Genomic DNA, 23,018 nt, shown 5'->3' on the forward strand with positions numbered 1-23,018 from the left:
TGGGTCTGATCTGATGTCTGATTGATGTGTGACTGATTCCCAATACAGCGGTACATAGATTCTGCACCAGAACAACATGGAAAACAACGAAACGTGTTTTAATACTGTAAACAGGTTTCATGATGTGTATCATACAAACATATAATATTTACAGTATTCAGAAATGATCTGTAGCTGATCTCAGACCTGTGTTGGTTTTGTAGCACCACAGCAGGGTCAGTAAGATGAGGAACAGGACCAAACTCAGTCCCACATCCAAACCAACCAGGCCAAGAGAGGAGGAATCACCAGCTGAACTCATGGGAACTGAACAAAGTACATGAATCACAATATTTGCTACATGTTTGATCTGTTCCCTCTTTTAAATTGGTTGTTAAGAAACATTTAAATTCACTGTTTTCTGACCCCTGAGACTCAGCTGTGTGGTGACTCTCCTCTCTCTTGGTGTTTACAGTAGTAGACACCCTCATCTGACTTTGAGACAGTACGGATGGTCATTTCTCCTGCAGTCTGGGTCTGGATGAGTGATCCATCTTTATATAAATCAGATCTGAGGTGTGATGTGATAGTGGGGTGAAGTAAACAGTGTAGAGTCAGAGGATCTCCCTCAGTCACAGGATGGACAAACTCTCCAGAATCACACCACCATGTAGAATAGAGAAAACACTTTACTCATCTGTTACAGAGAGAAGGATTCCAGCATGAACACTGAGTATTACATAACAGGTTTGGGACACAGAATGTAAATAAAATACACCCAATCTTTGGAGAGTAGAATAATGTCACACACACACACACACACACACACACACACACACACACACACACACACACACACACACACACAGAGAGAGAACTGTTAGAGTAATAGCTTTCTTTATGAACCCTCACCCTGGTTCTTGGTCAGTATCTGATAGTTCTGATAGTGTCCACCATGGACACATCCTGTCAGGACGCTTCACCCCTGATTATCCTGCCTGCTGCCCCACAGCTGCTCTGTTACACCACTCTTTCTGTTCTGGTGCCCTCTGTTCTGTGTGGATGGGGTGCATATAATTGTTTATGTTCCAGTGTTCATTTTCTTGTGTTCATTTCCCATTATCTGGTGAAGCACCATTCACATAAACATTATTCTACATCACCAGAGTGAGGGCCAGGGGAAGCTTCTCTGTGGTTATTCTGCTCTACTGTCAGTACAGTGTTTGGGTTGAAGCCATGTATCACATCATCATCAGCATCATGTACACAACCATGAATTTAACTTGGATGTTTATAAACTGTAGATTATCCATTAAAGTCTTTGTTTTGTTTGTACACAGTGACCAGAAGAAGCCTGTAAACATTTCTAAAGAAAAGCTGGAGTCAGTGTTCAAGGTGTGTAAGTGTGTGTGTGTGTGTGTGTGTGTGTGTGTGTGTGTGTGTGTGTGTGTGTGTGTGTGTGTGTGTGTGAGAGAGGAGGGAAGGGTCTTTATCATTAGAGTGTGTTTAGATCACAGATCATGATGAGACTCTGTGGTTTACTGGTTCATGCTTTACTTTAATGACTTTTTGTAATTTAACTGATAATGAACAAAACTCAAACTTCACAAATTATTATAACTTTATAAAATTAACTAACATTTAAACTTTAAGATACAGCTCAGTTAATGTGATGCTTATGTTCTTTTATAAACCATAATGTCCACATGACCACCCAATCCCACTCAGTTCAGCCCTCTCTTATGTATAATATATTATCCTGTGTTAAAATCATCTGTATATAACACTAGTTTTACTGATACTGTTTATTCAGGAGCTGGAGGACAAAATCATCTCTCTGGTGAAGAATGAGCTGAAGAGATTTAAGAATCTACTGAGCTCAGATTACCCAGCATGCACTGGGAGACAGGTGGAGGATGAGGAGGATCAGAGCAGTGTCAGAGAGGGGGCGCTGAAGATCACACTGCACATCCTGAGGAAGATGAACCAGACAGACCTCGCTAACACACTACTGACCAGTAAGAGTTCTGGGTCATGACATTATTATATTTAGCAGGTGCTTTTACTGAAGAAAAATAAATACTTACAATTGTGAGTACAATTCAAGCAATTGAAGGTTAATGGTCTTGCTCAGGGGCCCAACAATGGCAACTTTGTAGTGGTGGGGCTTGAACTGACAACGTTCTGATTGTTAGTGTAGCTGGACTATGTGTTATGTGTTTGGAGAATGCGGACGTTTTGAGGATACATTCTTTAGGGCTGAGATTCAATTTGACCAATGAGATTTGACCACAAATCATTGGCAGATATTGATCTTTTTTTTTTTTCTATGTCCACATACACCCCCCGAGTATCAGAGTATATGTTCATGAATGAATCATGTGATAGTTTGGATACAATCACCATCAAGTTTACTCACAAGTGGAATAGTTCAAGGGGTGATCAGACCTCAAATCAGCCCATCTAACAATAAACTCAACCCAAAACCTAATCCTAACTCAAGGCCCTAATCCTGACTCAAGCCCTATCTGAAATCCAGTTAAAATCCAGCTGTCAACTTCATGTCTATAACATCTTGTTGAGTATGTATTATTCCTGTTATATGTTCTCAAGTTCACATCTGCAGATATGAGCTTTGTTACTCCAAATAAAGTGAAAAGATACTGAATTCATCAGATTATAAACAGATTTTATTTAAAGAGTTAATTAAAACACTACTGAATTAATTAATCTACTGAATGTCTTCAGATGCTTCACTTCTGTTACATCACTAATGTATTACTGGGGGTCTTTTGAGCATTTATTTAATGTTAAAAGCATCACTTAAAAGAAAGCTTCACTTTATTCTTTGGAACTGAGATTGGAATACAGATCACAGATCACATTAGAACACAGATCACAGGTTGGAACTGAGATTGGAACACAGGTCCTATCTCACAGATCACATTAGAACACAGGTCCTACCTCACAGATCGCATTAGAACACAGGTACTATCTCACAGATCACATTGGAACACAGGTCCTATCTCACAGATCACATTGGAACACAGGTACTATCTCACAGATCACATTGGAACACAGGTCCTATCTCACAGATCACATTGGAACACAGGTCCTATCTCACAGATCACATTGGAACACAGGTCCTATCTCACAGATCACATTGGAACACAGGTCCTATCTCACAGATCACATTGGAACACAGGTCCTATCTCACAGATCACAGGTTGTTCCCCAGCCCCCTCCTTGTCCAGTCTGGGTTGTAGATCTCCTCAGTCAGGTGATGGTTACCAGTGTCTGTGGTGGAACCTCAGCTGGTTTCTAACTACTGACCATTCGGTGTTATTGATAACCAGTAAATATTATCAACAAAATAATGTATAATACAATGTCCATTGAAATCTTGAAATCTAAGGCTGTCAGTCCCTGAATTGACTAAGATTTACCACGGGACTTTTCATGCCCAATCTAGCAGGAATAAACAATCTATTTATAACAATCTGTTTATCTCTTTTCCTGTAACTCCTGTAATGAGTCTTATGAATGAATCTAAAAGAGATTAGCATGTGTTCTGTTGTCTTCCTCTTTTATCAGAACTGGCCCCTGCTTGCCACAGAAAGCTCAAATCCAAACTGAGGGACAAATGTCAGAAGATTCATGAAGGAATCTCACAGCAGGGAACCACAACACTTCTGAATGAGATCTACACAGAGCTCTACATCACAGAGGGAGGGAGTGGAGAGGGCAATAATGAGCATGAGGTGAGACAGATTGAGGCAGCATCCAGGAGACCAGCAACACAGGAGACATCCATCAAATGCAGTGACATCTTTAGACCCTTACCAGGACAAGACAAAGCCATCAGAACTGTGCTGACTAAAGGAGTGGCTGGAATTGGTAAAACAGTCTCTGTGCAGAAGTTCATACTGGACTGGTCTGAAGGAAATGTAAATCAGGATGTTCTCTTCATATTCCCACTTCCTTTTAGGGAGCTGAATTTGCTGAAGGAGAAAAAGTTCAGTCTGGTGGAGCTTCTTCATCGCTTTTTCCCAGAAACACGTGAATTAAAACCTAAACATTATACCAGCTACAAAATTCTGTTCATCTTTGATGGTTTGGATGAGTGTAGACTTCCTCTAGCTTTCCAGAACAATGAGAGATTGTGGGATGTAACAGAATCAACCTCAGTGGATGTGCTGCTGACAAACCTCATCAAGGGGAATCTGCTTCCCTCTGCTCTCCTCTGGATAACCTCTCGACCAGCAGCAGCCAATCAGATCCCTCCTGAGTGTGTTGACCAAGTAGCAGAGGTAAGAGGGTTCAGTGAACCACAGAAAGAGGAATATTTCAGGAAGAGAATCAGTGATCAGGGCCTGGCCAATAGAATCATCACACACATGAAGTCGTCAAAAAGCCTCTACATCATGTGCCACATTCCAGTCTTCTGTTGGATTGCAGCCACTGTTTTAGAGAGAATGTTGGGTGAAGCAGAGAGTGGAGAGATCCCCAAGACTCTGACTCAGATGTTTACACACTTCCTGATCTTTCAGCTCAGACACAAGGATCAAAAGTATGGACGAAGTATGAAAGGACAAAAAGGTCCCACTCACCCACATCACATGAGAAAACATGTTTTGGCACTGGGAAAACTGGCTCTCCAACAGCTAGAAAAAGGCAACCTGATCTTCTATGAGGAAGACCTGAGAAACAGTGGCATTGATGTCAGAGAAATGGCAGTGTATTCAGGAATGTGCACTCAGATCTTCAGAGAGGAGTTTGAGCTACAGCTGGGGAAGGTGTTCAGCTTTGTACATCTGAGTGTTCAGGAGTTTCTGGCTGCTGTATATGTGTTTATTTCCTTCATCTCCACCAACACCAATGTGCTACAACAGCAACACCCTGAAATGGTCAAAACCCCAATGTCTGTCTTCCTCAACAGTGCAGTGGACAAGGCCTTACAGAGTCAAAATGGACACCTGGACCTTTTCCTCCGCTTCCTTCTGGGTCTCTCACTGGAGTCCAATCAGACTCTTTTACGAGGCCTACTGACACAGACAGGAAGCAGCTCTCACAGCAAAGAGGAAACAGTCAAGTACATCAAGGAGAAGATCAGTGACAGTCCCTCTACAGAGAAATCCATCAATCTGTTCCACTGTCTGAATGAACTGAATGATCATTCTCTAGTGCAGGAAGTCCAAACATACCTGAGCAGAGGAGGTAACAGTAGTCTCCATGGAGCCAGACTGTCTCCTGCTCAGTGGTCAGCTCTGGTGTTTGTGTTGCTGAACTCAGAAGAGGACCTGGATGAGTTTGACCTGAGGAAATATGACCCATCAGAGGAATGTCTACTGAGACTGCTGCCATTGGTCAAAGCATCCAGAAAAGCCATGTGAGTATTTTCATTTAGAGATGAACTGTGGGTGTAGCAGGCAGTGGATGTTCTTGACTCAGAAGGTCTTCTGTGAAAAATTAAAAGGAGAGTGAGAGAGAACATTAGAGAGAGAGCAGGATAGAGAGATCCTACATTAAAGCACATGTAGGTGATTGAAGGCTCCAACACCAGGTGCTTAAGTTAAACCATAAAGTTGTGGAACATTGGAATGTAGTAACACTGTCCAGTGATTCAATACAGTCCAGTGATTCATTAGTCTAAATGTATTAATGATGGTTAAATGATATTTGATGTCATGGGTAGTTGTGTGTCTGTGTGTTGAGAATAGTCCTACATTTACAACAGTGCCAACAGTGTTTATAGTTCACACTCTTAGTGAAACAGACCGAAAATGTGCTGCGGTGTAACATACAGAAATGTTCAAGTATGAACTATCAGTGTGTACACACGCACACACGCATGCATACACACACACACACCACACCACACAGTGTAACATACAAAAGGATTTAAATATGAACTATCAGTTCAGCTTTCTGACCAACATTACAGTTCAACCACTACTGACCAATACAGAGAAAAGTGTATAATGATGAGCATGACCAGTGTGTACACACGTGTACACATGTGCACACACACACACACACACACACACACACACACACACACACACACACACACACACACACACACATATATATATATATTTCACACTGATGGCAGTTTTCAAACTTTATCATGGGTTTTCTTTAGAGCCGATGATGGTGATTGGGCACATTAGAAAGGTGTAGGTGTTAATATGACTACATGCAGTGAGTCTCCCAGAAGCTAATGCTGTTACTACTGTCACTCACCTAAAACTGTAACAGGCTACTACTGTTGATCACATACAGTGGGACCAATATCTCAGACCACTAGTGAAAATGATTGTTTTGCATTTCTCTCAAGTTTAATACGATGCTTTTCTTTACAAATGATATAATCAGCATAAATTGTCTGATCAGTTTAAAGTTTTTCATGAATTTCAGAAAGTGTTAGTATTTGGCTCTACTCAAATGCATGTAAGCACAGTTGTGAAACTGACTGTATCAGTTCTTTTGTACAAAAAGTCAGATGTCCTTGAGTCCTCACACAAGCAGTGCAGGAGAAGTGAGTCAGTTCTGATCCAACTGAAACATGTGAACTGTCCTCTTCTCCCCAGTATTTTACTGCAAACATACAGTCCATGAAGGACAAACTCCAGGGACACATTTCATGTCAACAGCAGACATGAGATAGTTCCCTCACACACACTTAACTGACTGATGGGGTTTGCCTCACACACACCTGACATACTGATGGGGACTGCCTCACATACACCTGACTGACTGATGGGGACTGCCTCACACACACCTGACTGACTGATGGGGTCTGCCTCACACACACCTGACATACTGATGGGGACTGCCTCACAGACATCTGACTGACTGATGGGACTGCCTCACACACACCTGACTGACTGATGGGGTCTGCCTCACACATAGCTGACTGACTGATGGGGTCCCTGACTCAGCTATTAAGCCTCCAGGATTCTCGATGCACCACACAGACAGAACTCAGAACCTCACTGGGAAAAGCAAAGGCAGAGGAGAATGTTTCATGATCAGTGACTCATAGTGTGAGCACAGGAATGTAAACACTAGTAAAAGATTCTGCTCTCTGCATTCTGTCCATTCCTCCATAATCACTACTGCAGTGTTCATCCCACCATCATTACTACTGCAGTGTTCATACACTAATATTCACTACTGCAATGTTCATTCCTCCATAATCAATACTACAGTGTTCATTACTCCATAATCACTAATGCAGTGTTTATTCCTCCATAATGACTACTCTGCATGTCTTTCAACAATATTTTCTGTTTGTATATTAGTGAAGTTGTATTTGTGAAACATTAAATGAGATCTATGTTGTTCTGTTTCCTGTTATGGTGTTAGGGGTATGATATTTTGATATTTGGACTCTGATTATGGTAACTGCCATTCACTGACTTATGAACCAACCATCCATTATTTGGTCACCTGTCTTAGGTTGCTAATGAATGTTATTTGTAATGTCTTTGTCCATTTTGTCTTTGATGAAGACACAGTAATGTGATGCATGAGCAGATTTTCAAGTCTATAAGAGAAATATAACATTGTAAAGAGGAGACACAGATGAGTCCTTGTCCACGTGTACAGGTGTATTTATTACAATGCTGCTTCAACTAGGCGCTTTGGCATTTTGTCTACAAGCTGCACTTTTGGTCACCTGAGAGCAGAAATTTTGCAAAATGTCTTACAAGATGAATATATTCAGAAACTCCCAACAACACCGTGGTAAAATGAAGTGTTCTAATGTAAGATTTTCACTGAGTGATTTTATCTAGTTTATGTATGGAAACACTGTAAACATCAGTCATTCTAATCTCTCTGCAAATACAAGCCCTTAAAATCTTAATTAAAACATTTAAAGCTGAACCATGGAGGTTCTGGACACATTACAGGACAATTTTACAATCACACGATTCCCTTGTGTTTTTGGGAGGGAGACCCTGTTCTTATTATGATTTACATCGTGTGTTCAACACATGTTGAGATGAGCTGATCTGACAGCCGTGCTGGAGGAAAGAACGCAACAAGTTAATATTCATTCAATAGACCTGAAAGGTTTATTGGTTATTCCATAAGATAAACCTGTGATCTCTCTCCACGGGTGTTTTTATGAAACATGTAGCCGGCTAATATTAGTATCCTTAAGTTTGCCAATTTACAGTATATTGTTGGTTACTACACCTAGATACCTCACGCTAACGTCATATTAGCTTGACTTAGGAGTGAATGTTGACTGCTAATTTTTTCATCAAGCCAGAGACATCAAACTAAAATAGAACAGTGATGGTAGAAGACGTTGAGTCAGCAGAGAGAGAAACTAAGCAGACAGCTGACAGTAAACTCAGGACATCTGAACACAGTAGTGAGGAACAATGTTCAGCACGATGAGTGAACCTGTGGACTTAATTACAAGAGAGAAGGAAAGACACACAAGACACAGTAGTCAGTAATCAGGAGATTAGGAGGAAAGAAGGAGTGAAGTGTGTGTGTGTGTGTGTGTGTGTGTGTGTGTGTGTGTGTGTGTGTGTGTGGCATGCTGGGTGCCTGATGTACTGTAACAAAGCTAATGAGGCTAAGGAAATTGCTAGAATATAAAATACACCTACTTGTTTGTTTACAGTTAGTATATAGAGACAGAAAACAACCAGGATGAGGAGAAAGAGTAATGCTATTGCCATGGCAACCTTCTTTAGTAAGAAGACAGCAGGAAAGAGAAAAGACAGAAGAACTTGATGGTGAAAGTGTCCAGGAGGAGGACATGGAAGAGAGTGAACACAGCAGACAGAGACAGAGGAGCCAACTGTGTCCACTCTCACTGTAGTCCCACAGGTCTGCTGTAGTATCAGCTGTGTCCACTCTCACTGTAACCCCACAGGTCTGCTGTAATGTCAGCTGTGTCCACTCTCACTGTAGCCCCACAGCTCTGCTGTAGTGTCAGCTGTGTCCATTCTCACTGTAGCCCCACAGCTCTGCTGTAGTGTCAGCTGTGTCCACTCTCACTGTAGCCCCACAGCTCTGCTGTAGTGTCAGCTGTGTCCACTCTCACTGTAGGCCCACAGGTCTGCTGTAATGTCAGCTGTGTCCACTCTCACTGTAGCCCCACAGGTCTGCTGTAGTGTCAGCTGTGTCCACTCTCACTGTAGCCCCAAAAAGGGCTGCTGACTTGTTTAGTTGTTTTTTTGTGTTATTGTAAATGGTTGATTTTACTGAATAAATTAGTTGTGTGAAGTAGCGATATTGTGAGTTGAAGTTCTGATCCAACTGAAACATGTGAACGGTCCTCTTCTCCCCAATATTTTACTGTACACATACAGTCCATGAAGGACAAACTCCAGGGACAAATTTTTTGTCAACAGCAGACATGAGATAGTTGCCTCACACACATTTAACTGACTGATTGGGTCTGAGTCACACACACACACCTGACTGACTGATGGGGACTGCCTCACACACACCTGACTGACTGATGGGGTCCCTGACACAGCTATCGAGCCTCCGGGATTCTCGGTGCAGCACAAAGACAGAACTCAGGACCTCACTGGGAAAAGCAAAGGCAGAGGAGAATGTTTCATGTTCAGTGACTCATAGTGTGAGCACAGGAATGTAAACACTAGTAAAAGATTATGCTGTCTGCATTCTGTCCAATCAATACTGCAGTGTTCATTCCTCCATAATCACTACTGCGGTGTTTATTCCTCCATAATCACTACTGCAGTGTTTATTCCTCCATAATCACTACTCTGCATGTCTTCCAACAATATGTTCTGTTTGTATATTAGTGTATTTGTATTTGTGAAACATTGAATGAGATCTATGTTGTTCTGTTTCCTGTTATGGTGTTAGGGGTGGGATATTTTGATATTTGGACTCTGATTATGGTAACTGCCATTCACTGACCTATGAACCAACTATCCATTATGTGGTCACCTGTCTTAGGTTGCTAATGAATGTTATTTGTCATGTCTTTGTCCATTTTGTCTTTGATGAAGACACGGTAGTGTTGAAATGTTACTGTGTTTGTGAAATTAAAAGGCTGAAAATGTATCAATGTGTTCCAGACCTTTCAAGCTCTTCTTTACATTTTTATTAGCAGTTCAGATCTTTTAATTCATCATCTTCTGACTGAACTATATTATTTACTGTATTTACTCTTTTACAGACTATCTGGCTGTGGTCTCACGGAAGAGTCTTGCAAATCTCTCACATCAGTTCTACAAACAGAAAACTCACTGAGAAAGCTGGAGATGAATAATAATGACCTGCAGAATTCAGGAGTGGAGCAGCTCTGTGCTGGACTGAAGAGTTCACAATGTAAACTGGAGATTCTCGGGTGAGTTTATATTTTTGAATGTAAATAAAGAGCCATTTTAAAAAGGTCAGTGTCAACTCCCTTATAGTACACTATTAAACAAACATTGCCAGGCAAGGCAATGCAAGGAAATGTACACTTTTATATTATATTATAAAGTTGTCTTCTTTAAATATTTCTAAATAGAGTTTTCTGTTGAAACCTCAGGACATTTCATTAAATGACCACACTGTGGAGACAAAGAGTTACATTTGTGATGCATGAGCAGATTTTCAAGTCTATAAGAGAAATATAACATTGTAAAGAGGAGACACAGATGAGTCCTTGTCCACGTGTACAGGTGTATTTATTACAATGCTGCTTCAACTAGGCGCTTTGGCATTTTGTCCACAAGCTGCAATTTTGGTCACCTGAGTGCAGACATTTTGCAAAATATCTTACAGGATGAATATATTTAGAAACTCCGAACAACAGTGTGGTAAAATGAAGTGTTCTAATGTAAGATTTTCACTGAGTGATTTTATCTAGTTTATGTATGGAAACACTGTAAACATCAGTCATTCTAATCTCTCTGCAAATACAAGCCCTTAAAATCTTAATTAAAACATTTAAAGCTGAACCATTGAGGTTCTGGACACATTACAGGACAATTTTACAATCACACAATTCCCTTGTGTTTTTGGGAGGGAGACCCTGTTCTTATTATGATTTACATCATGTGTTCAACACATGTTGAGATGAGCTGATCTGACAGCCGTGCTGGAGGAAAGAACGCAACAAGTTAATATTCATTCAATAGACCTGAAAGGTTTATTGGTTATTCCATAAGATAAACCTGTGATCTCTCTCCACGGGTGTTTTTATGAAACGTGTAGCCGGCTAATATTAGTAACCTTAAGCTTGCCAATTTACAGTATATTGTTGGTTACTACACCTAGATACCTCACGCTAACGTCATATTAGCTTGACTTAGGAGTGAATGTTGACTGCTAATTTTTTCATCAAGCCAGAGACATCAAACTAAAATAGAACAGTGATGGTAGAAGACGTTGAGTCAGCAGAGAGAGAAACTAAGCAGACAGCTGACAGTAAACTCAGGACATCTGAACACAGTAGTGAGGAACAATGTTCAGCACTGGATGAGTGAACCTGTGGACTTAATTACAAGAGAGAAGGAAAGACACACAAGACACAGTAGTCAGTAATCAGGAGATTAGGAGGAAAGAAGGGGTGAAGTGTGTGTGTGTGTGTGTGTGTGTGTGTGTGTGTGTGTGTGTGTGTGTGTGTGTGGCATGCTGGGTGCCTGATGTACTGTAACAAAGCTAATGAGGCTAAGGAAATTGCTAGAATATAAAATACACCTACTTGTTTGTTTACAGTTAGTATATAGAGACAGAAAACAACCAGGATGAGGAGAAAGAGTAATGCTATTGCCATGGCAACCTTCTTTAGTAAGAAGACAGCAGGAAAGAGAAAAGACAGAAGAACTTGATGGTGAAAGTGTCCAGGAGGAGGACATGGAAGAGAGTGAACACAGCAGACAGAGACAGAGGAGCCAACTGTGTCCACTCTCACTGTAGCCCCACAGGTCTGCTGTAGTATCAGCTGTGTCCACTCTCACTGTAGCCCCACAGGTCTGCTGTAGTATCGGCTGTGTCCACTCTCACTGTAGCCCCACAGGTCTGCTGTAGTATCGGCTGTGTCCACTCTCACTGTAACCCCACAGGTCTGCTGTAATGTCCGTTGTGTCCACTCTCACTGTAGCCCCACAGGTCTGCTGTAGTGTCAGCTTTGTCCACTCTCACTGTAGCCCCACAGGTCTGCTGTAGTGTCAGCTTTGTCCACTCTCACTGTAGCCCCACAGGTCTGCTGTAGTGTCAGCTGTGTCCACTCTCACTGTAGCCCCAAAAAGGGCTGCTGACCTGTTTAGTTGTTTTTTTTGTGTTAATGTAAATGGTTGATTTTACTGAATAAATTAGTTGTGTGAAGTAGCGATATTGTGAGTTGAAGTTCTGATCCAACTGAAACATCATGTGAACGGTCCTCTTCTCCCCAATATTTTACTGTACACATACAGTCCATGAAGGACAAACTCCAGGGACAAATTTTTTGTCAACAGCAGACATGAGATAGTTGCCTCACACACATTTAACTGACTGATTGGGTCTGAGTCACACACACACACCTGACTGACTGATGGGGACTGCTTCACACACACCTGACTGACTGATGGGGTCCCTGACACAGCTATTGAGCCTCCGGGATTCTCGGTGCAGCACAAAGACAGAACTCAGGACCTCACTGGGAAAAGCAAAGGCATAGGAGAATGTTTCATGTTCAGTGACTCATAGTGTGAGCACAGGAATGTAAACACTAGTAAAAGATTATGCTGTCTGCAGTCTGTCCAATCAATACTGCAGTGTTCATTCCTCCATAATCACTACTGCGGTGTTCGTTCCTCCATAATCACTACTGCGGTGTTTATTCTTCCATAATCACTACTGCGGTGTTTATTCCTCCATAATCACTACTGCAGTGTTTATTCCTCCATAATCACTACTCTGCATGTCTTCCAACAATTCTTTCTGTTTGTATATTAGTGTGTTTGTATTTGTGAAACATTGAATGAGATCTATGTTCTTCTGTTTCCTGTTATGGTGTTAGGGGTGGGATATTTTGATATTTGGACTCTGATTATGGTATCTGCCATTCACTGACCTATGAACCAACCATCCATTATGTGGTCACCTGTCTTAGGTTGCTAATGAATGTTATTTGTCATGTCTTTGTCCATTTTCTCTTTGATGAAGACACTGTAGTGTTGAAATGTTACTGTGTTTGTGAAATTAAAAGGCTGAAAATGTATCAGTGTTCCAGACCTTTCAAGCTCTTCTTTACATTTTTATTAGCAGTTCGGATCTTTTAATTCATCATCTTCTGACTGAACTACATTATTTACTGTATTTACTCTTTTACAGACTATCTGGCTGTGGTCTCACGGAAGAGTCTTGCAAATCTCTCACATCAGTTCTACAAACAGAAAACTCACTGAGAGAGCTGGAGATGAATAATAATGACCTGGAGAATTCAGGAGTGGAGCAGCTCTGTGCTGGACTGAAGAGTTCACACTGTAAACTGGAGATTCTCGGGTGAGTTTCTGTGACTATTTTTGAATGTAAATAAAGAGGCATTTTAAAAAGGTCAGTGTCAACTCCCTTATAGTAGAGTAGTAAACAAACATTGTCAGGCAAGGCAATGCAAGGAAATTTACACTTTTATATTATATTATAAAGTTGTCTTCTTTAAATATTTCTAAATAGAGTTTTCTGTTGAAACCTCACTACATTTCATTAAATGACCACACTGTGGAGACAAAGAGTTACATCTGTGATGCATGAGCAGATTTTCAAGTCTATAAGAGAAATATAACATTGTAAAGAGGAGACACAGATGAGTCCTTGTCCACATGTACAGGTGTATTTATTACAATGCTGCTTCAACTAGGCGCTTTGGCATTTTGTCCACAAGCTGCAATTTTGGTCACCTGAGTGCAGACATTTTGCAAAATATCTTACAGGATGAATATATTTAGAAACTCCCAACAACAGTGTTGTAAAATGAAGTGTTCTAATGTAAGATTTTCACTGAGTGATTTTATCTAGTTTATGTATGGAAACACTGTAAACATCAGTCTCTCTGCAAATACAAGCCCTTAAAATCTTAATTAAAACATTTAAAGCTGAACCATTGAGGTTCTGGACACATTACAGGACTCTTTTACAATCACACGATTCCCTTGTGCTTTTGGGAGGGAGACCCTGTTCTTATTATGATTTACATTGTGTTTTCAACACATGTTGAGATGAGCTGAACTGACAGCCGTGCTGGAGGAAAGAACGCAACAAGTTAATATTCATTCAATAGAACTGAAAGGTTTATTGGTTATTCCTTAAGATAAACCTGTGATCTCTCTCCACGGGTGTTTTTATGAAACATGTAGCCGGCTAATATTAGTAACCTTAAGCTTGCCAAGTTACAATATATTGTTGGTTACTACACCTAGATACCTCACGCTAACGTCATATTAGCTTGACTTAGGAGTAAATGTTGGCTGCTAATTTTTTCATCAAGCCAGAGACATCAAACTAAAATAGAACAGTAATGGTAGAAGACGTCGAGTCAGCAGAGAGAGAAACTAAGCAGACAGCTGACAGTAAACTCAGGACATCTGAACACAGTAGTGAGGAACAATGTTCAGCACTGGACGAGTGAACCTGTGGACTTAATTACAAGAGAGAAGGAAAGACACACAAGACTCAGTAATCAGGAGATTAGGAGGAGAGAAGGAGTGAAGTGTGTGTGTGTGTGTGTGTGTGTGTGTGTGTGTGTGTGTGTGTGTGTGTGTCTCACTGGGTGCCTGATGTACTGTAATAAAGCTAATGAAGCTAATGTTAGCTTCCTTAAATCTAAGGAAATTGCTAGAATATAAAATACTCCTGCTTGTTCGTATACAGTTAGTATATAGAGACAGAAAACAACCAGGATGAAGAGAAAAAGTAATGCTATTGCCATGGCAACCTTCTTTAGTAAGAAGACAGCAGGAGAGAGAAAAGACAGAACTTGATGGTGAAAGTGTCCAGGAGGAGGACATGGAAGAGAGTGAACACAGCAGACAGAGACAGAGGAGTCAGCTGTGTCCTCTCTCACTGTAGCCCCACAGGTCTGTTGTAGTGTCAGCTGTGTCCACTCTCACTGTAGCTCCACAGGTCTGCTGTAGTGTCAGCTGTGTCCACTCTCACTGTAGCCCCACAGGTCTGCTGTAGTATCGGCTGTGTCCACTCTCACTGTAGCCCCACGGGTCTGCTGTAGTGTCTGCTGTGTCCACTCTCACTGTAGCCCCACAGGTCTGCTGTAGTGTCAGCTGTGTCCACTCTCACTGTAGCCCCACAGGTCTGTTGTAGTGTCAGCTGTGTCCACTCTCACTGTAGCCCCAAAAAGGGCTGCTGACTTGTTTAGTTGTTTTTTTGTGTTAATGTAAATGGTTGATTTTACTGAATAAATTAGTTGTGTGAAGTAACGATATTGTGAGTTGAAGTTCTGATCCAACTGAATCATCATGTGAACGGTCCTCTTCTCACCATTATTTTACTGTACACATACAGTCCTTGAAGGACAAACTCCAGGGACAAATTTTTTGTCAACAGCAGACATGAGATAGTTGCCTCACACACATTTAACTGACTGATTGGGTCTGAGTCACACACACACACCTGACTGACTGATGGGGACTGCCTCACACACACCTGACTGACTGATGGGGTCCCTGACTCAGCTATTGAGCCTCCGGGATTCTCGGTGCAGCACAAAGACAGAACTCAGGACCTCACTGGGAAAAGCAAAGGCAGAGGAGAATGTTTCATGTTCAGTGACTCATAGTGTGAGCACAGGAATGTAAACACTAGTAAAAGATTATGCTGCCTGCATTCTGTCCAATCAATACTGCAGTGTTCATTCCTCCATAATCACTACTGCGGTGTTCATTCCTCCATAATCACTACTGCGGTGTTTGTTCCTCCATAATCACTTCTGCGGTGTTTATTCTTCCATAATCACTACTGCAGTGTTTATTCCTTCATAATCACTACTGCAGTGTTTATTCCTCCATAATCACTACTCTGCCTGTCTTCCAACAATATTTTCTGTTTGTATATTAGTGTATTTGTATTTGTGAAACATTGAATGAGATCTATGTTGTTCTGTTTCCTGTTATGGTGTTAGGGGTGGGATATTTTGATATTTGGACTCTGATTATGGTAACTGCCATTCACTGACCTATGAACCAACCATCCATTATGTGGTCACCTGTCTTAGGTTGCTAATGAATGTTATTTGTCATGTCTTTGTCCATTTTCTCTTTGATGAAGACACGGTAGTGTAGAAATGTTACTGTGTTTGTGAAATTAAAAGGCTGAAAATGTATCAGTGTGTTCCAGACCTATCCAGCTCTTCTTTACATTTTTATTAGCAGTTCAGATTTTTTAATTCATCATCCTCTGAATGAACTACATTATTTACTGTATTTACTCTTTTACAGACTATCTGGCTGTGGTCTCACGGAAGAGTCTTGCAAATCTCTCACATCAGTTCTACAAACAGAAAACTCACTGAGAGAACTGGAGATGAATAATAATGACCTGCAGAATTCAGGAGTGGAGCAGCTCTGTGCTGGACTGAAGAGTTCACAATGTAAACTGGTGATTCTCGGGTGAGTTTATATTTTTGAATGTAAATAAAGAGCCATTTTAAAAAGGTCAGTGACAACTCCCTTATAGTACAGTATTAAACAAACATTGCCAGGCAAGGCAATGCAAGGAAATGTACACTTTTATATTATATTATAAAGTTGTCTTCTTTAAATATTTCTAAATAGAGTTTTCTGTTGAAACCTCACTACATTTCATTAAATGACCACACTGTGGAGACAAAGAGTTACATTTGTGATGCATGAGCAGATTTTCAAGTCTATAAGAGAAATATAACATTGTAAAGAGGAGACACAGATGAGTCCTTGTCCACGTGTACAGGTGTATTTATTACAATGCTGCTTCAACCAGGCGCTTTGGCATTTTGTCTACAAGCTGCACTTTTGGTCACCTGAGAGCAGAAATTTTGCAAAATGTCTTACAAGATGAATATATTCAGAAACTCCCAACAACACCGTGGTAAAATGAAGTGTTTTAATTTAAGATTTTTACTGAGTGATTTTATCTAGTTTATGTATGGAAACACTGTAAACATCAGTCATTCTAATCTCTCTGCAAATACAAGCCCTTAAAATCTTAATTAAAACATTTAAAGCTGAACCATTGAGGTTCTGGACACATTACAGGACTCTTTTACAATCACACAATTCCCTTGTGTTTTTGGGAGGGAGACCCTGTTCTCATTATGATTTACACCGTGTGTTCAACACATGTTGAGATGAGCTGATCTGACAGCCGTGCTGGAGGAAAGAACGCAACAAGTTAATATTCATTCAATAGACCTGAAAGGTTTATTGGTTATTCCTTAAGATAAACCTGTGATCTCTCTCCACGGGTGTTTTTATGAAACATGTAGCCGGCTAATATTGCCGGCTGCCAAGTTACAGTATATTGTTGGTTACTACACCTAGATACCTCACGCTAACGTCATATTAGCTTGACTTAGGAGTAAATGTTGGCTGCTAATTTTTTCATCAAGCCAGAGACATCAAACTAAAATAGAACAGTGATGGTAGAAGACGTGGAGTCAGCAGAGAGAGAAACTGAGCAGACAGCTGACAGTAAACTCAGGACAACTGAACACAGTAGTGAGGAACAATGTTCAGCACTGGATGAGTGAACCTGTGAACTTAATTACAAGAGAGAAAGAAAGACACAGTAATCAGTAATCAGGAGATTAGGAGGAGAGGAGTGAAATGTGTGTGTGTGTGTGTGTGTGTGTGTGTGTGTGTGTGTGTGTGTGTGTGTGTGTGGTGCATAGCATGTGTGGTGTTTTGTATTACATCAGAACTTTAGATCAGACATTTCTGCACCCATAATTCATCATTTGATACTACATAATTCAGATACACTGAGAATTATAACCACACGTAGAAATATAACCACACGTAGAATTATAATCACATGTAGAATTCTAACCAAATGTAGCAATATAACTACATGTAGAAATATAACCACACACACAATTAAATCAGACCTCGCACTGTTTAGTTCAGGACCAATATGACTACTGTTTATACACAGTAAACCAGACCTCACACTGTTTAGTTCACGGCCAATATGACTACTGTATATACACAGTAAACCAGACCTCACACTGTTTAGTTCAGGGCCAATATGACTAATGTATATACACAGTAAACCAGACCTCACACTGTTTAGTTCAGGGCCAATATGACTACTGTTTGAAATCTTTTTTATTACACAGATTGACACAAGTATGTTTCATTTACTGTTTATAATGCTTCACCTCAATTGAAACGTGTATGTGAGGGAGAGACCGCACTATTATTTGTTTGTGTGTGTGTGTGTGTGTGTGAGAGAAAGAGAGAGAGGGAGAGAGAGACACAACTATTATCTGTGTGTGTGTGTGTGTGTGTGTGTGTATATATGAGAGAGAAATAGAGAGAGACAGAGAGAGAGACAGATCTATTATTTGTAAGTGTGAGACAGAACTATTATCTGTGAGTTTGTGTGTGTGTGAAATAGAGAGAGAGAGACTGACAGATCTATTTGTGTGTGTTAGAGAGGCAGAACTATTATCTGTGTGTGACCCCCACTGATGGAATGTGCTCCTCACTGGACCCCTTGCTCTGCTCCTTGTCTTTCTGCTTCCTCCATACAGGAGAACAAACACTGACCACAGAAAATACTTAAAACCACAAGATGTCTGGAGGGCTCAGAAGTTCAGAAACAATAGTGAAGGTGTTTTGCAGGGAAAAGATATAAAATACAAATAGTGGGAGAGTCAAGGCACTGTTCTGTTAAAAAAAAAAAAAAAAAAAAAAAAAAAAAAATGTGTAAAACTCTTATTTAATGCATTGTTCATAGCAACACTCTAATACAATGGTTATGCTACAGTTTTAATATGGTGCACATTAATATGTGTCCAAGCTACATCCCATACAATATAGTAACATGGCTGTCTTTAGGGTTCACAAATTATGAAGAAAATCACCAGTATTATCTTAGTGTTTGATAAATGATAAAGGAGTGTTGGAGACAGCCATCTTCAGTTGCTGGTTATTTCAGCTGCAGATGATTAGAGAGAGATACCAACCTTTATACATCTCTGTTATGTGCCAGTGTAGGGGGAGAGACCACAACAGACACTTTATTCTGAGCACAAACCATTATTACAAAAAAGTAATAGAGATCTACAAACATGCCAAATAAAAGCCAAACCCAACACATGCTCCACCCCAAACCTGTCTTCATTAAACATAAGCCATAAGAGGGAAAAGAAAATACAGTAGTAGATGTAACAAGTTCAAATCCACTCAGTGAATGTACAGTAATCTTCTACACCCACAATATTTTATGTTGATACACACAGCCACACAATAGACTACACTACCCAACACTGGCACAATGACCTGGGGGAGTTGTTCTAGGACAGAACCAACTCTGGAAACTGAAGGTACAAATCTGTGTTCTATTAGCATGCCTGTATTCAGTCTGTCTATTAAATCTAATCAGGCTGCAGTTATGGAGTGTTTGTAGTTTCACTGTAACTGTAGTGTGGTAGCAGCAGGGTGTGTTTGGGTGTGTGTAGGGCACCAGAATGGTCAGAAACAGTATAGCACCATTATATGTAGTGAAGATAATGTTCCTAATATTTTTCTCAACTAAAACTGGGAGCACACGAAACAGCAGAAAACAGTTTGGTCTAGAAATACAGTAATAACCTTGTGATTGTTGCCCTTGTGTTTTTAGGAAGTCTATGTTGACGTATTAAAAAAGGTACAATAAAAACACTCCACAAATTTTTTAAATTGTACCATTTGAAAAAAAAAAAAGGTAGTAATAACATGAATATCCAAGAAGCACTTGTATCCAGCAGTAACAGAAATATGAGTGACAAGTTTCTCATTTTGAGTGACAGTAATTTTATCCAATCACATATGTGGTAGGACGGCTGGGGCAGCAGAATATTGAATGACATCATTACAGTGGCATCAGAGGAGCTGTTTTAACTTACTGAGGTGAAGAGAACTGTAGTGGATCATGAAAATGACAGAAAATCTCAAACTGGAATTGGAGGATATTTGCTGCTATGGTGATTTCCAAGAGAAAATGAAAATACCAGAAAGGGACAGACAAAAAGTAAAAGTAGATGGACTAAGACAGACAGACAAAGCCTGTATGAGTTTTTCACTGAATCTCTGATCGTCATTCATGGATAACAGCTAACTAGGTAATGTTAGCAAAGAAAGTCTAGCTATGTTGATTTGTTTAGTTGTTTACTGTTCAGCACAGATATCTAACCAGCTAACAGTCTCAACAATTTGACCAAACCGTCAATAAGCAAGATTGGACTTCCTGTCTTTGCAACAATCAAGTTACAGTCTTTAGGAGAAATGCGGTTGGATCTTCACGTAGTTAAGAGCAGGAGGGAGGAGGGTGAGGGTGTGACGTTTTACATATTTTTCTGAATTTTAACAAAATGCAAAAACAGTTCCACTACCACATGTGAGTAGAAGCCCTTGACTATAGCAGAGTAAGTTTGGACACTCCCTCTACAATGTCTTCATAAATCCATATTAAAGTCAAACTCCCTTTAGGCAAAATAATGCACTCATTTTGTATAGACTGAATTTGCAGAGTATCAGCAGAGTAAGTTTGGACAGATTTCACTCTACTATTTTTCATAATCTCCTATTAAAATAATAATACCTTTGGGTGAATTCATGTTTCATTCAGGTTGATTTTGGATATCTATTTCTCAGAAATGTCCCATCAAGCCAAGACAGTTCCATGACCACATAAGAGTACATTTATATTTACTTTTACAGCATTTGGCAGATGCTCTTATCTAGAGCGACTTAGAAAAGTGCTTTGTCATTTCCTCATAGAACAGATCCTAGCCAGTAAAGTAGGTTAGCGTGCAAGATACCAGTGAACTAGAATACTGTTGAAATACAGGGATCAATGCTAATGTCTAGAAGTACAAAATATATTTAAGCTCTATAACAGACAATCGGTGCAATAAACAATAAGCACTAGAGTTAGTCAACACAGGAGTAGTCAACATCAGAGTAATAAACAAGTACTAGAGTTAGTCAACATAGGAGCAGTCAACATCACAGTAATAAACACCCTACAAGAAGTACTAGACTTTCAGTTAGTCAACATAGGAGCAGGATCAGTGGTCATTTAAATATTCCACAAACAGATGTGTCTTCAGTCTGTGTTTGAAGACTGCGAGGGACTGCTGTCCGGACAGCACGCGGAAGTTTAATAATCCCATATTAAAGTCATACTACCATTAAAGGAATTCATGTACTCATTTACAATATGCTGATTTTGGATATCTATTTCTCAGAGATATTCCCATAATGACAAAATAATTCCACTATACTATATACTATGGAGTATGTTGTGATATCTGTTGTATCTACTGTAGAGTATATTGTAATATTGTATCTACTGTAGAGTATATTGTGATATCTGTTGTATCTACTGTAGGGTATATTGTAATGTCTGTTGTATCTACTGTAGGGTATATTGTAATGTCTGTTGTATCTGCTCTAGGGTATATTGTGATATCTGTTGTATCTACTGTAGGGTATATTGTAATGTCTGTTGTATCTACTGTAGGGTATATTGTGATATCTGTTGTATCTACTGTAGGATATATTGTGATGTCTGTTGTATCTACTTGCAGTCTAGCTATCTGTGATTTTGAGGAAAACACTTGTCAAAATCTGGCATCAGCTTTGCAACTTCCAAAAAGTATGCATGGCTTACTATTCTTAGACTTTATCTCTGAGTCACAGGTCCAGAAATGTGACAGTGTTTTTACTCCTGTTATCACAGCCAGATGTAGAATTCTGCCAAGATTTTACTGGCATCATCTCATACAGTCTGACATGTAACAGTCTTATAAGACCACTGAAATCACACAGTGTAAGTCCAGCTTTGGGGTTCTTCTGATGTAGGTTAATAGTGCACTAGAGTTCTGAAGGGCTGAATAAAAATAAGAGCTAAAATAAACAAAGACAGCAGCGATCTGGAGAAGAGTGAACAAAACCATCTGCCATGGAGGACGCCAGAGAGAGATGAGAGTGGAGGAACCTCCAACTACAGTTACCAGCCTCTCTAGCTGCCCCATGCAGGCTGCTCTGGAAGTGCATCTCACTCTCTGTCTCTCTCTACCTGTTTCCCTCCTTTCTGCAGACTGTCTGGTTGTTTGGTTACAGAGGAAGGCTGTTCTTCTCTGGCTTCAGCTCTAAGGTCAAACCCCTCTTACCTTAAAGAACTGGATCTGATGTACAACCACCCAGGAGAGTCAGGAGTGAAGCTGCTCTCTGCTAGACTGGAGGATCCCCATTGCAGACTGGACACTCTCAGGTATGGAACGTTAGTGTGTGCATGCGTATGTGGGTTTGTTTGTGTGTGCTTACGTGTATGTGTATGTGTGTGTGTGTGTGTGTGTGTGTGTGTGTGTGCGTGCGTATGTGTTTCTGTGTTGGTGTCTGTGTGTGTATGAAAGAGTGAGAATGAGAAAATACTGAAAACTGAGTCTTCCATTCCTGAGTAGTGCAGTTCCCATATCATACTGTGGTGGCTGGTGAGTTCACTCTCCATCATTCTCCTGTAGGAACTGCTGAGTTTTAGTTGACATGCTACATTTCCTCAGCCTCCTCAGGAAGTACAGATGTTGTTCTGTCAGGAGTTTATAAACTCTGTTCCATTTTTTGAGGTTAGTTGTAATTCATTTAAGAACCACAGGGTGTCAGTAGCAGTGAGTCAGTCCATGTGTGTAGCGATCGTAGAGTGAGAGAATACAACTCCAAGAGTTCTAGTTATTATAGTTATTGTAGTTATTATAGCCGTGCTAATGCAGTTGTCTGCGTACATCTCATACCTTTTGAAAACATTGTGGTTGTGTGTAGTTTATTGTATTGTTATTTGTAATCACAGATCATTATTTGGTG

The 23,018-nt window shown here is 40.2% G+C and overlaps 1 protein-coding gene across 1 annotated transcript in view; it reads left to right on the forward strand.

The window, feature by feature from the left end:
* The window catches only part of LOC145657095 (NACHT, LRR and PYD domains-containing protein 3-like), a 36,350-nt gene that overhangs the window by 9,966 nt on the left and 3,366 nt on the right, over positions 1 to 23,018 (forward strand). Inside the window, exons 4-10 of the mRNA XM_081711677.1 lie at positions 1,320 to 1,374; positions 1,793 to 1,997; positions 3,574 to 5,368; positions 10,166 to 10,336; positions 13,294 to 13,464; positions 16,410 to 16,580; positions 22,258 to 22,431. Coding sequence (XP_081567803.1) covers positions 1,320 to 1,374; positions 1,793 to 1,997; positions 3,574 to 5,368; positions 10,166 to 10,336; positions 13,294 to 13,464; positions 16,410 to 16,580; positions 22,258 to 22,431 — 2,742 coding nt within the window. The remainder of the gene's footprint in view (positions 1 to 1,319; positions 1,375 to 1,792; positions 1,998 to 3,573; positions 5,369 to 10,165; positions 10,337 to 13,293; positions 13,465 to 16,409; positions 16,581 to 22,257; positions 22,432 to 23,018) is intronic.

The sequence above is a fragment of the Electrophorus electricus genome, chromosome 1, assembly GCF_041902795.1.
Source record: "Electrophorus electricus isolate QZ-2024a chromosome 1, ASM4190279v1, whole genome shotgun sequence".
Taxonomy (NCBI): Eukaryota; Metazoa; Chordata; class Actinopteri; order Gymnotiformes; family Gymnotidae; genus Electrophorus; species Electrophorus electricus.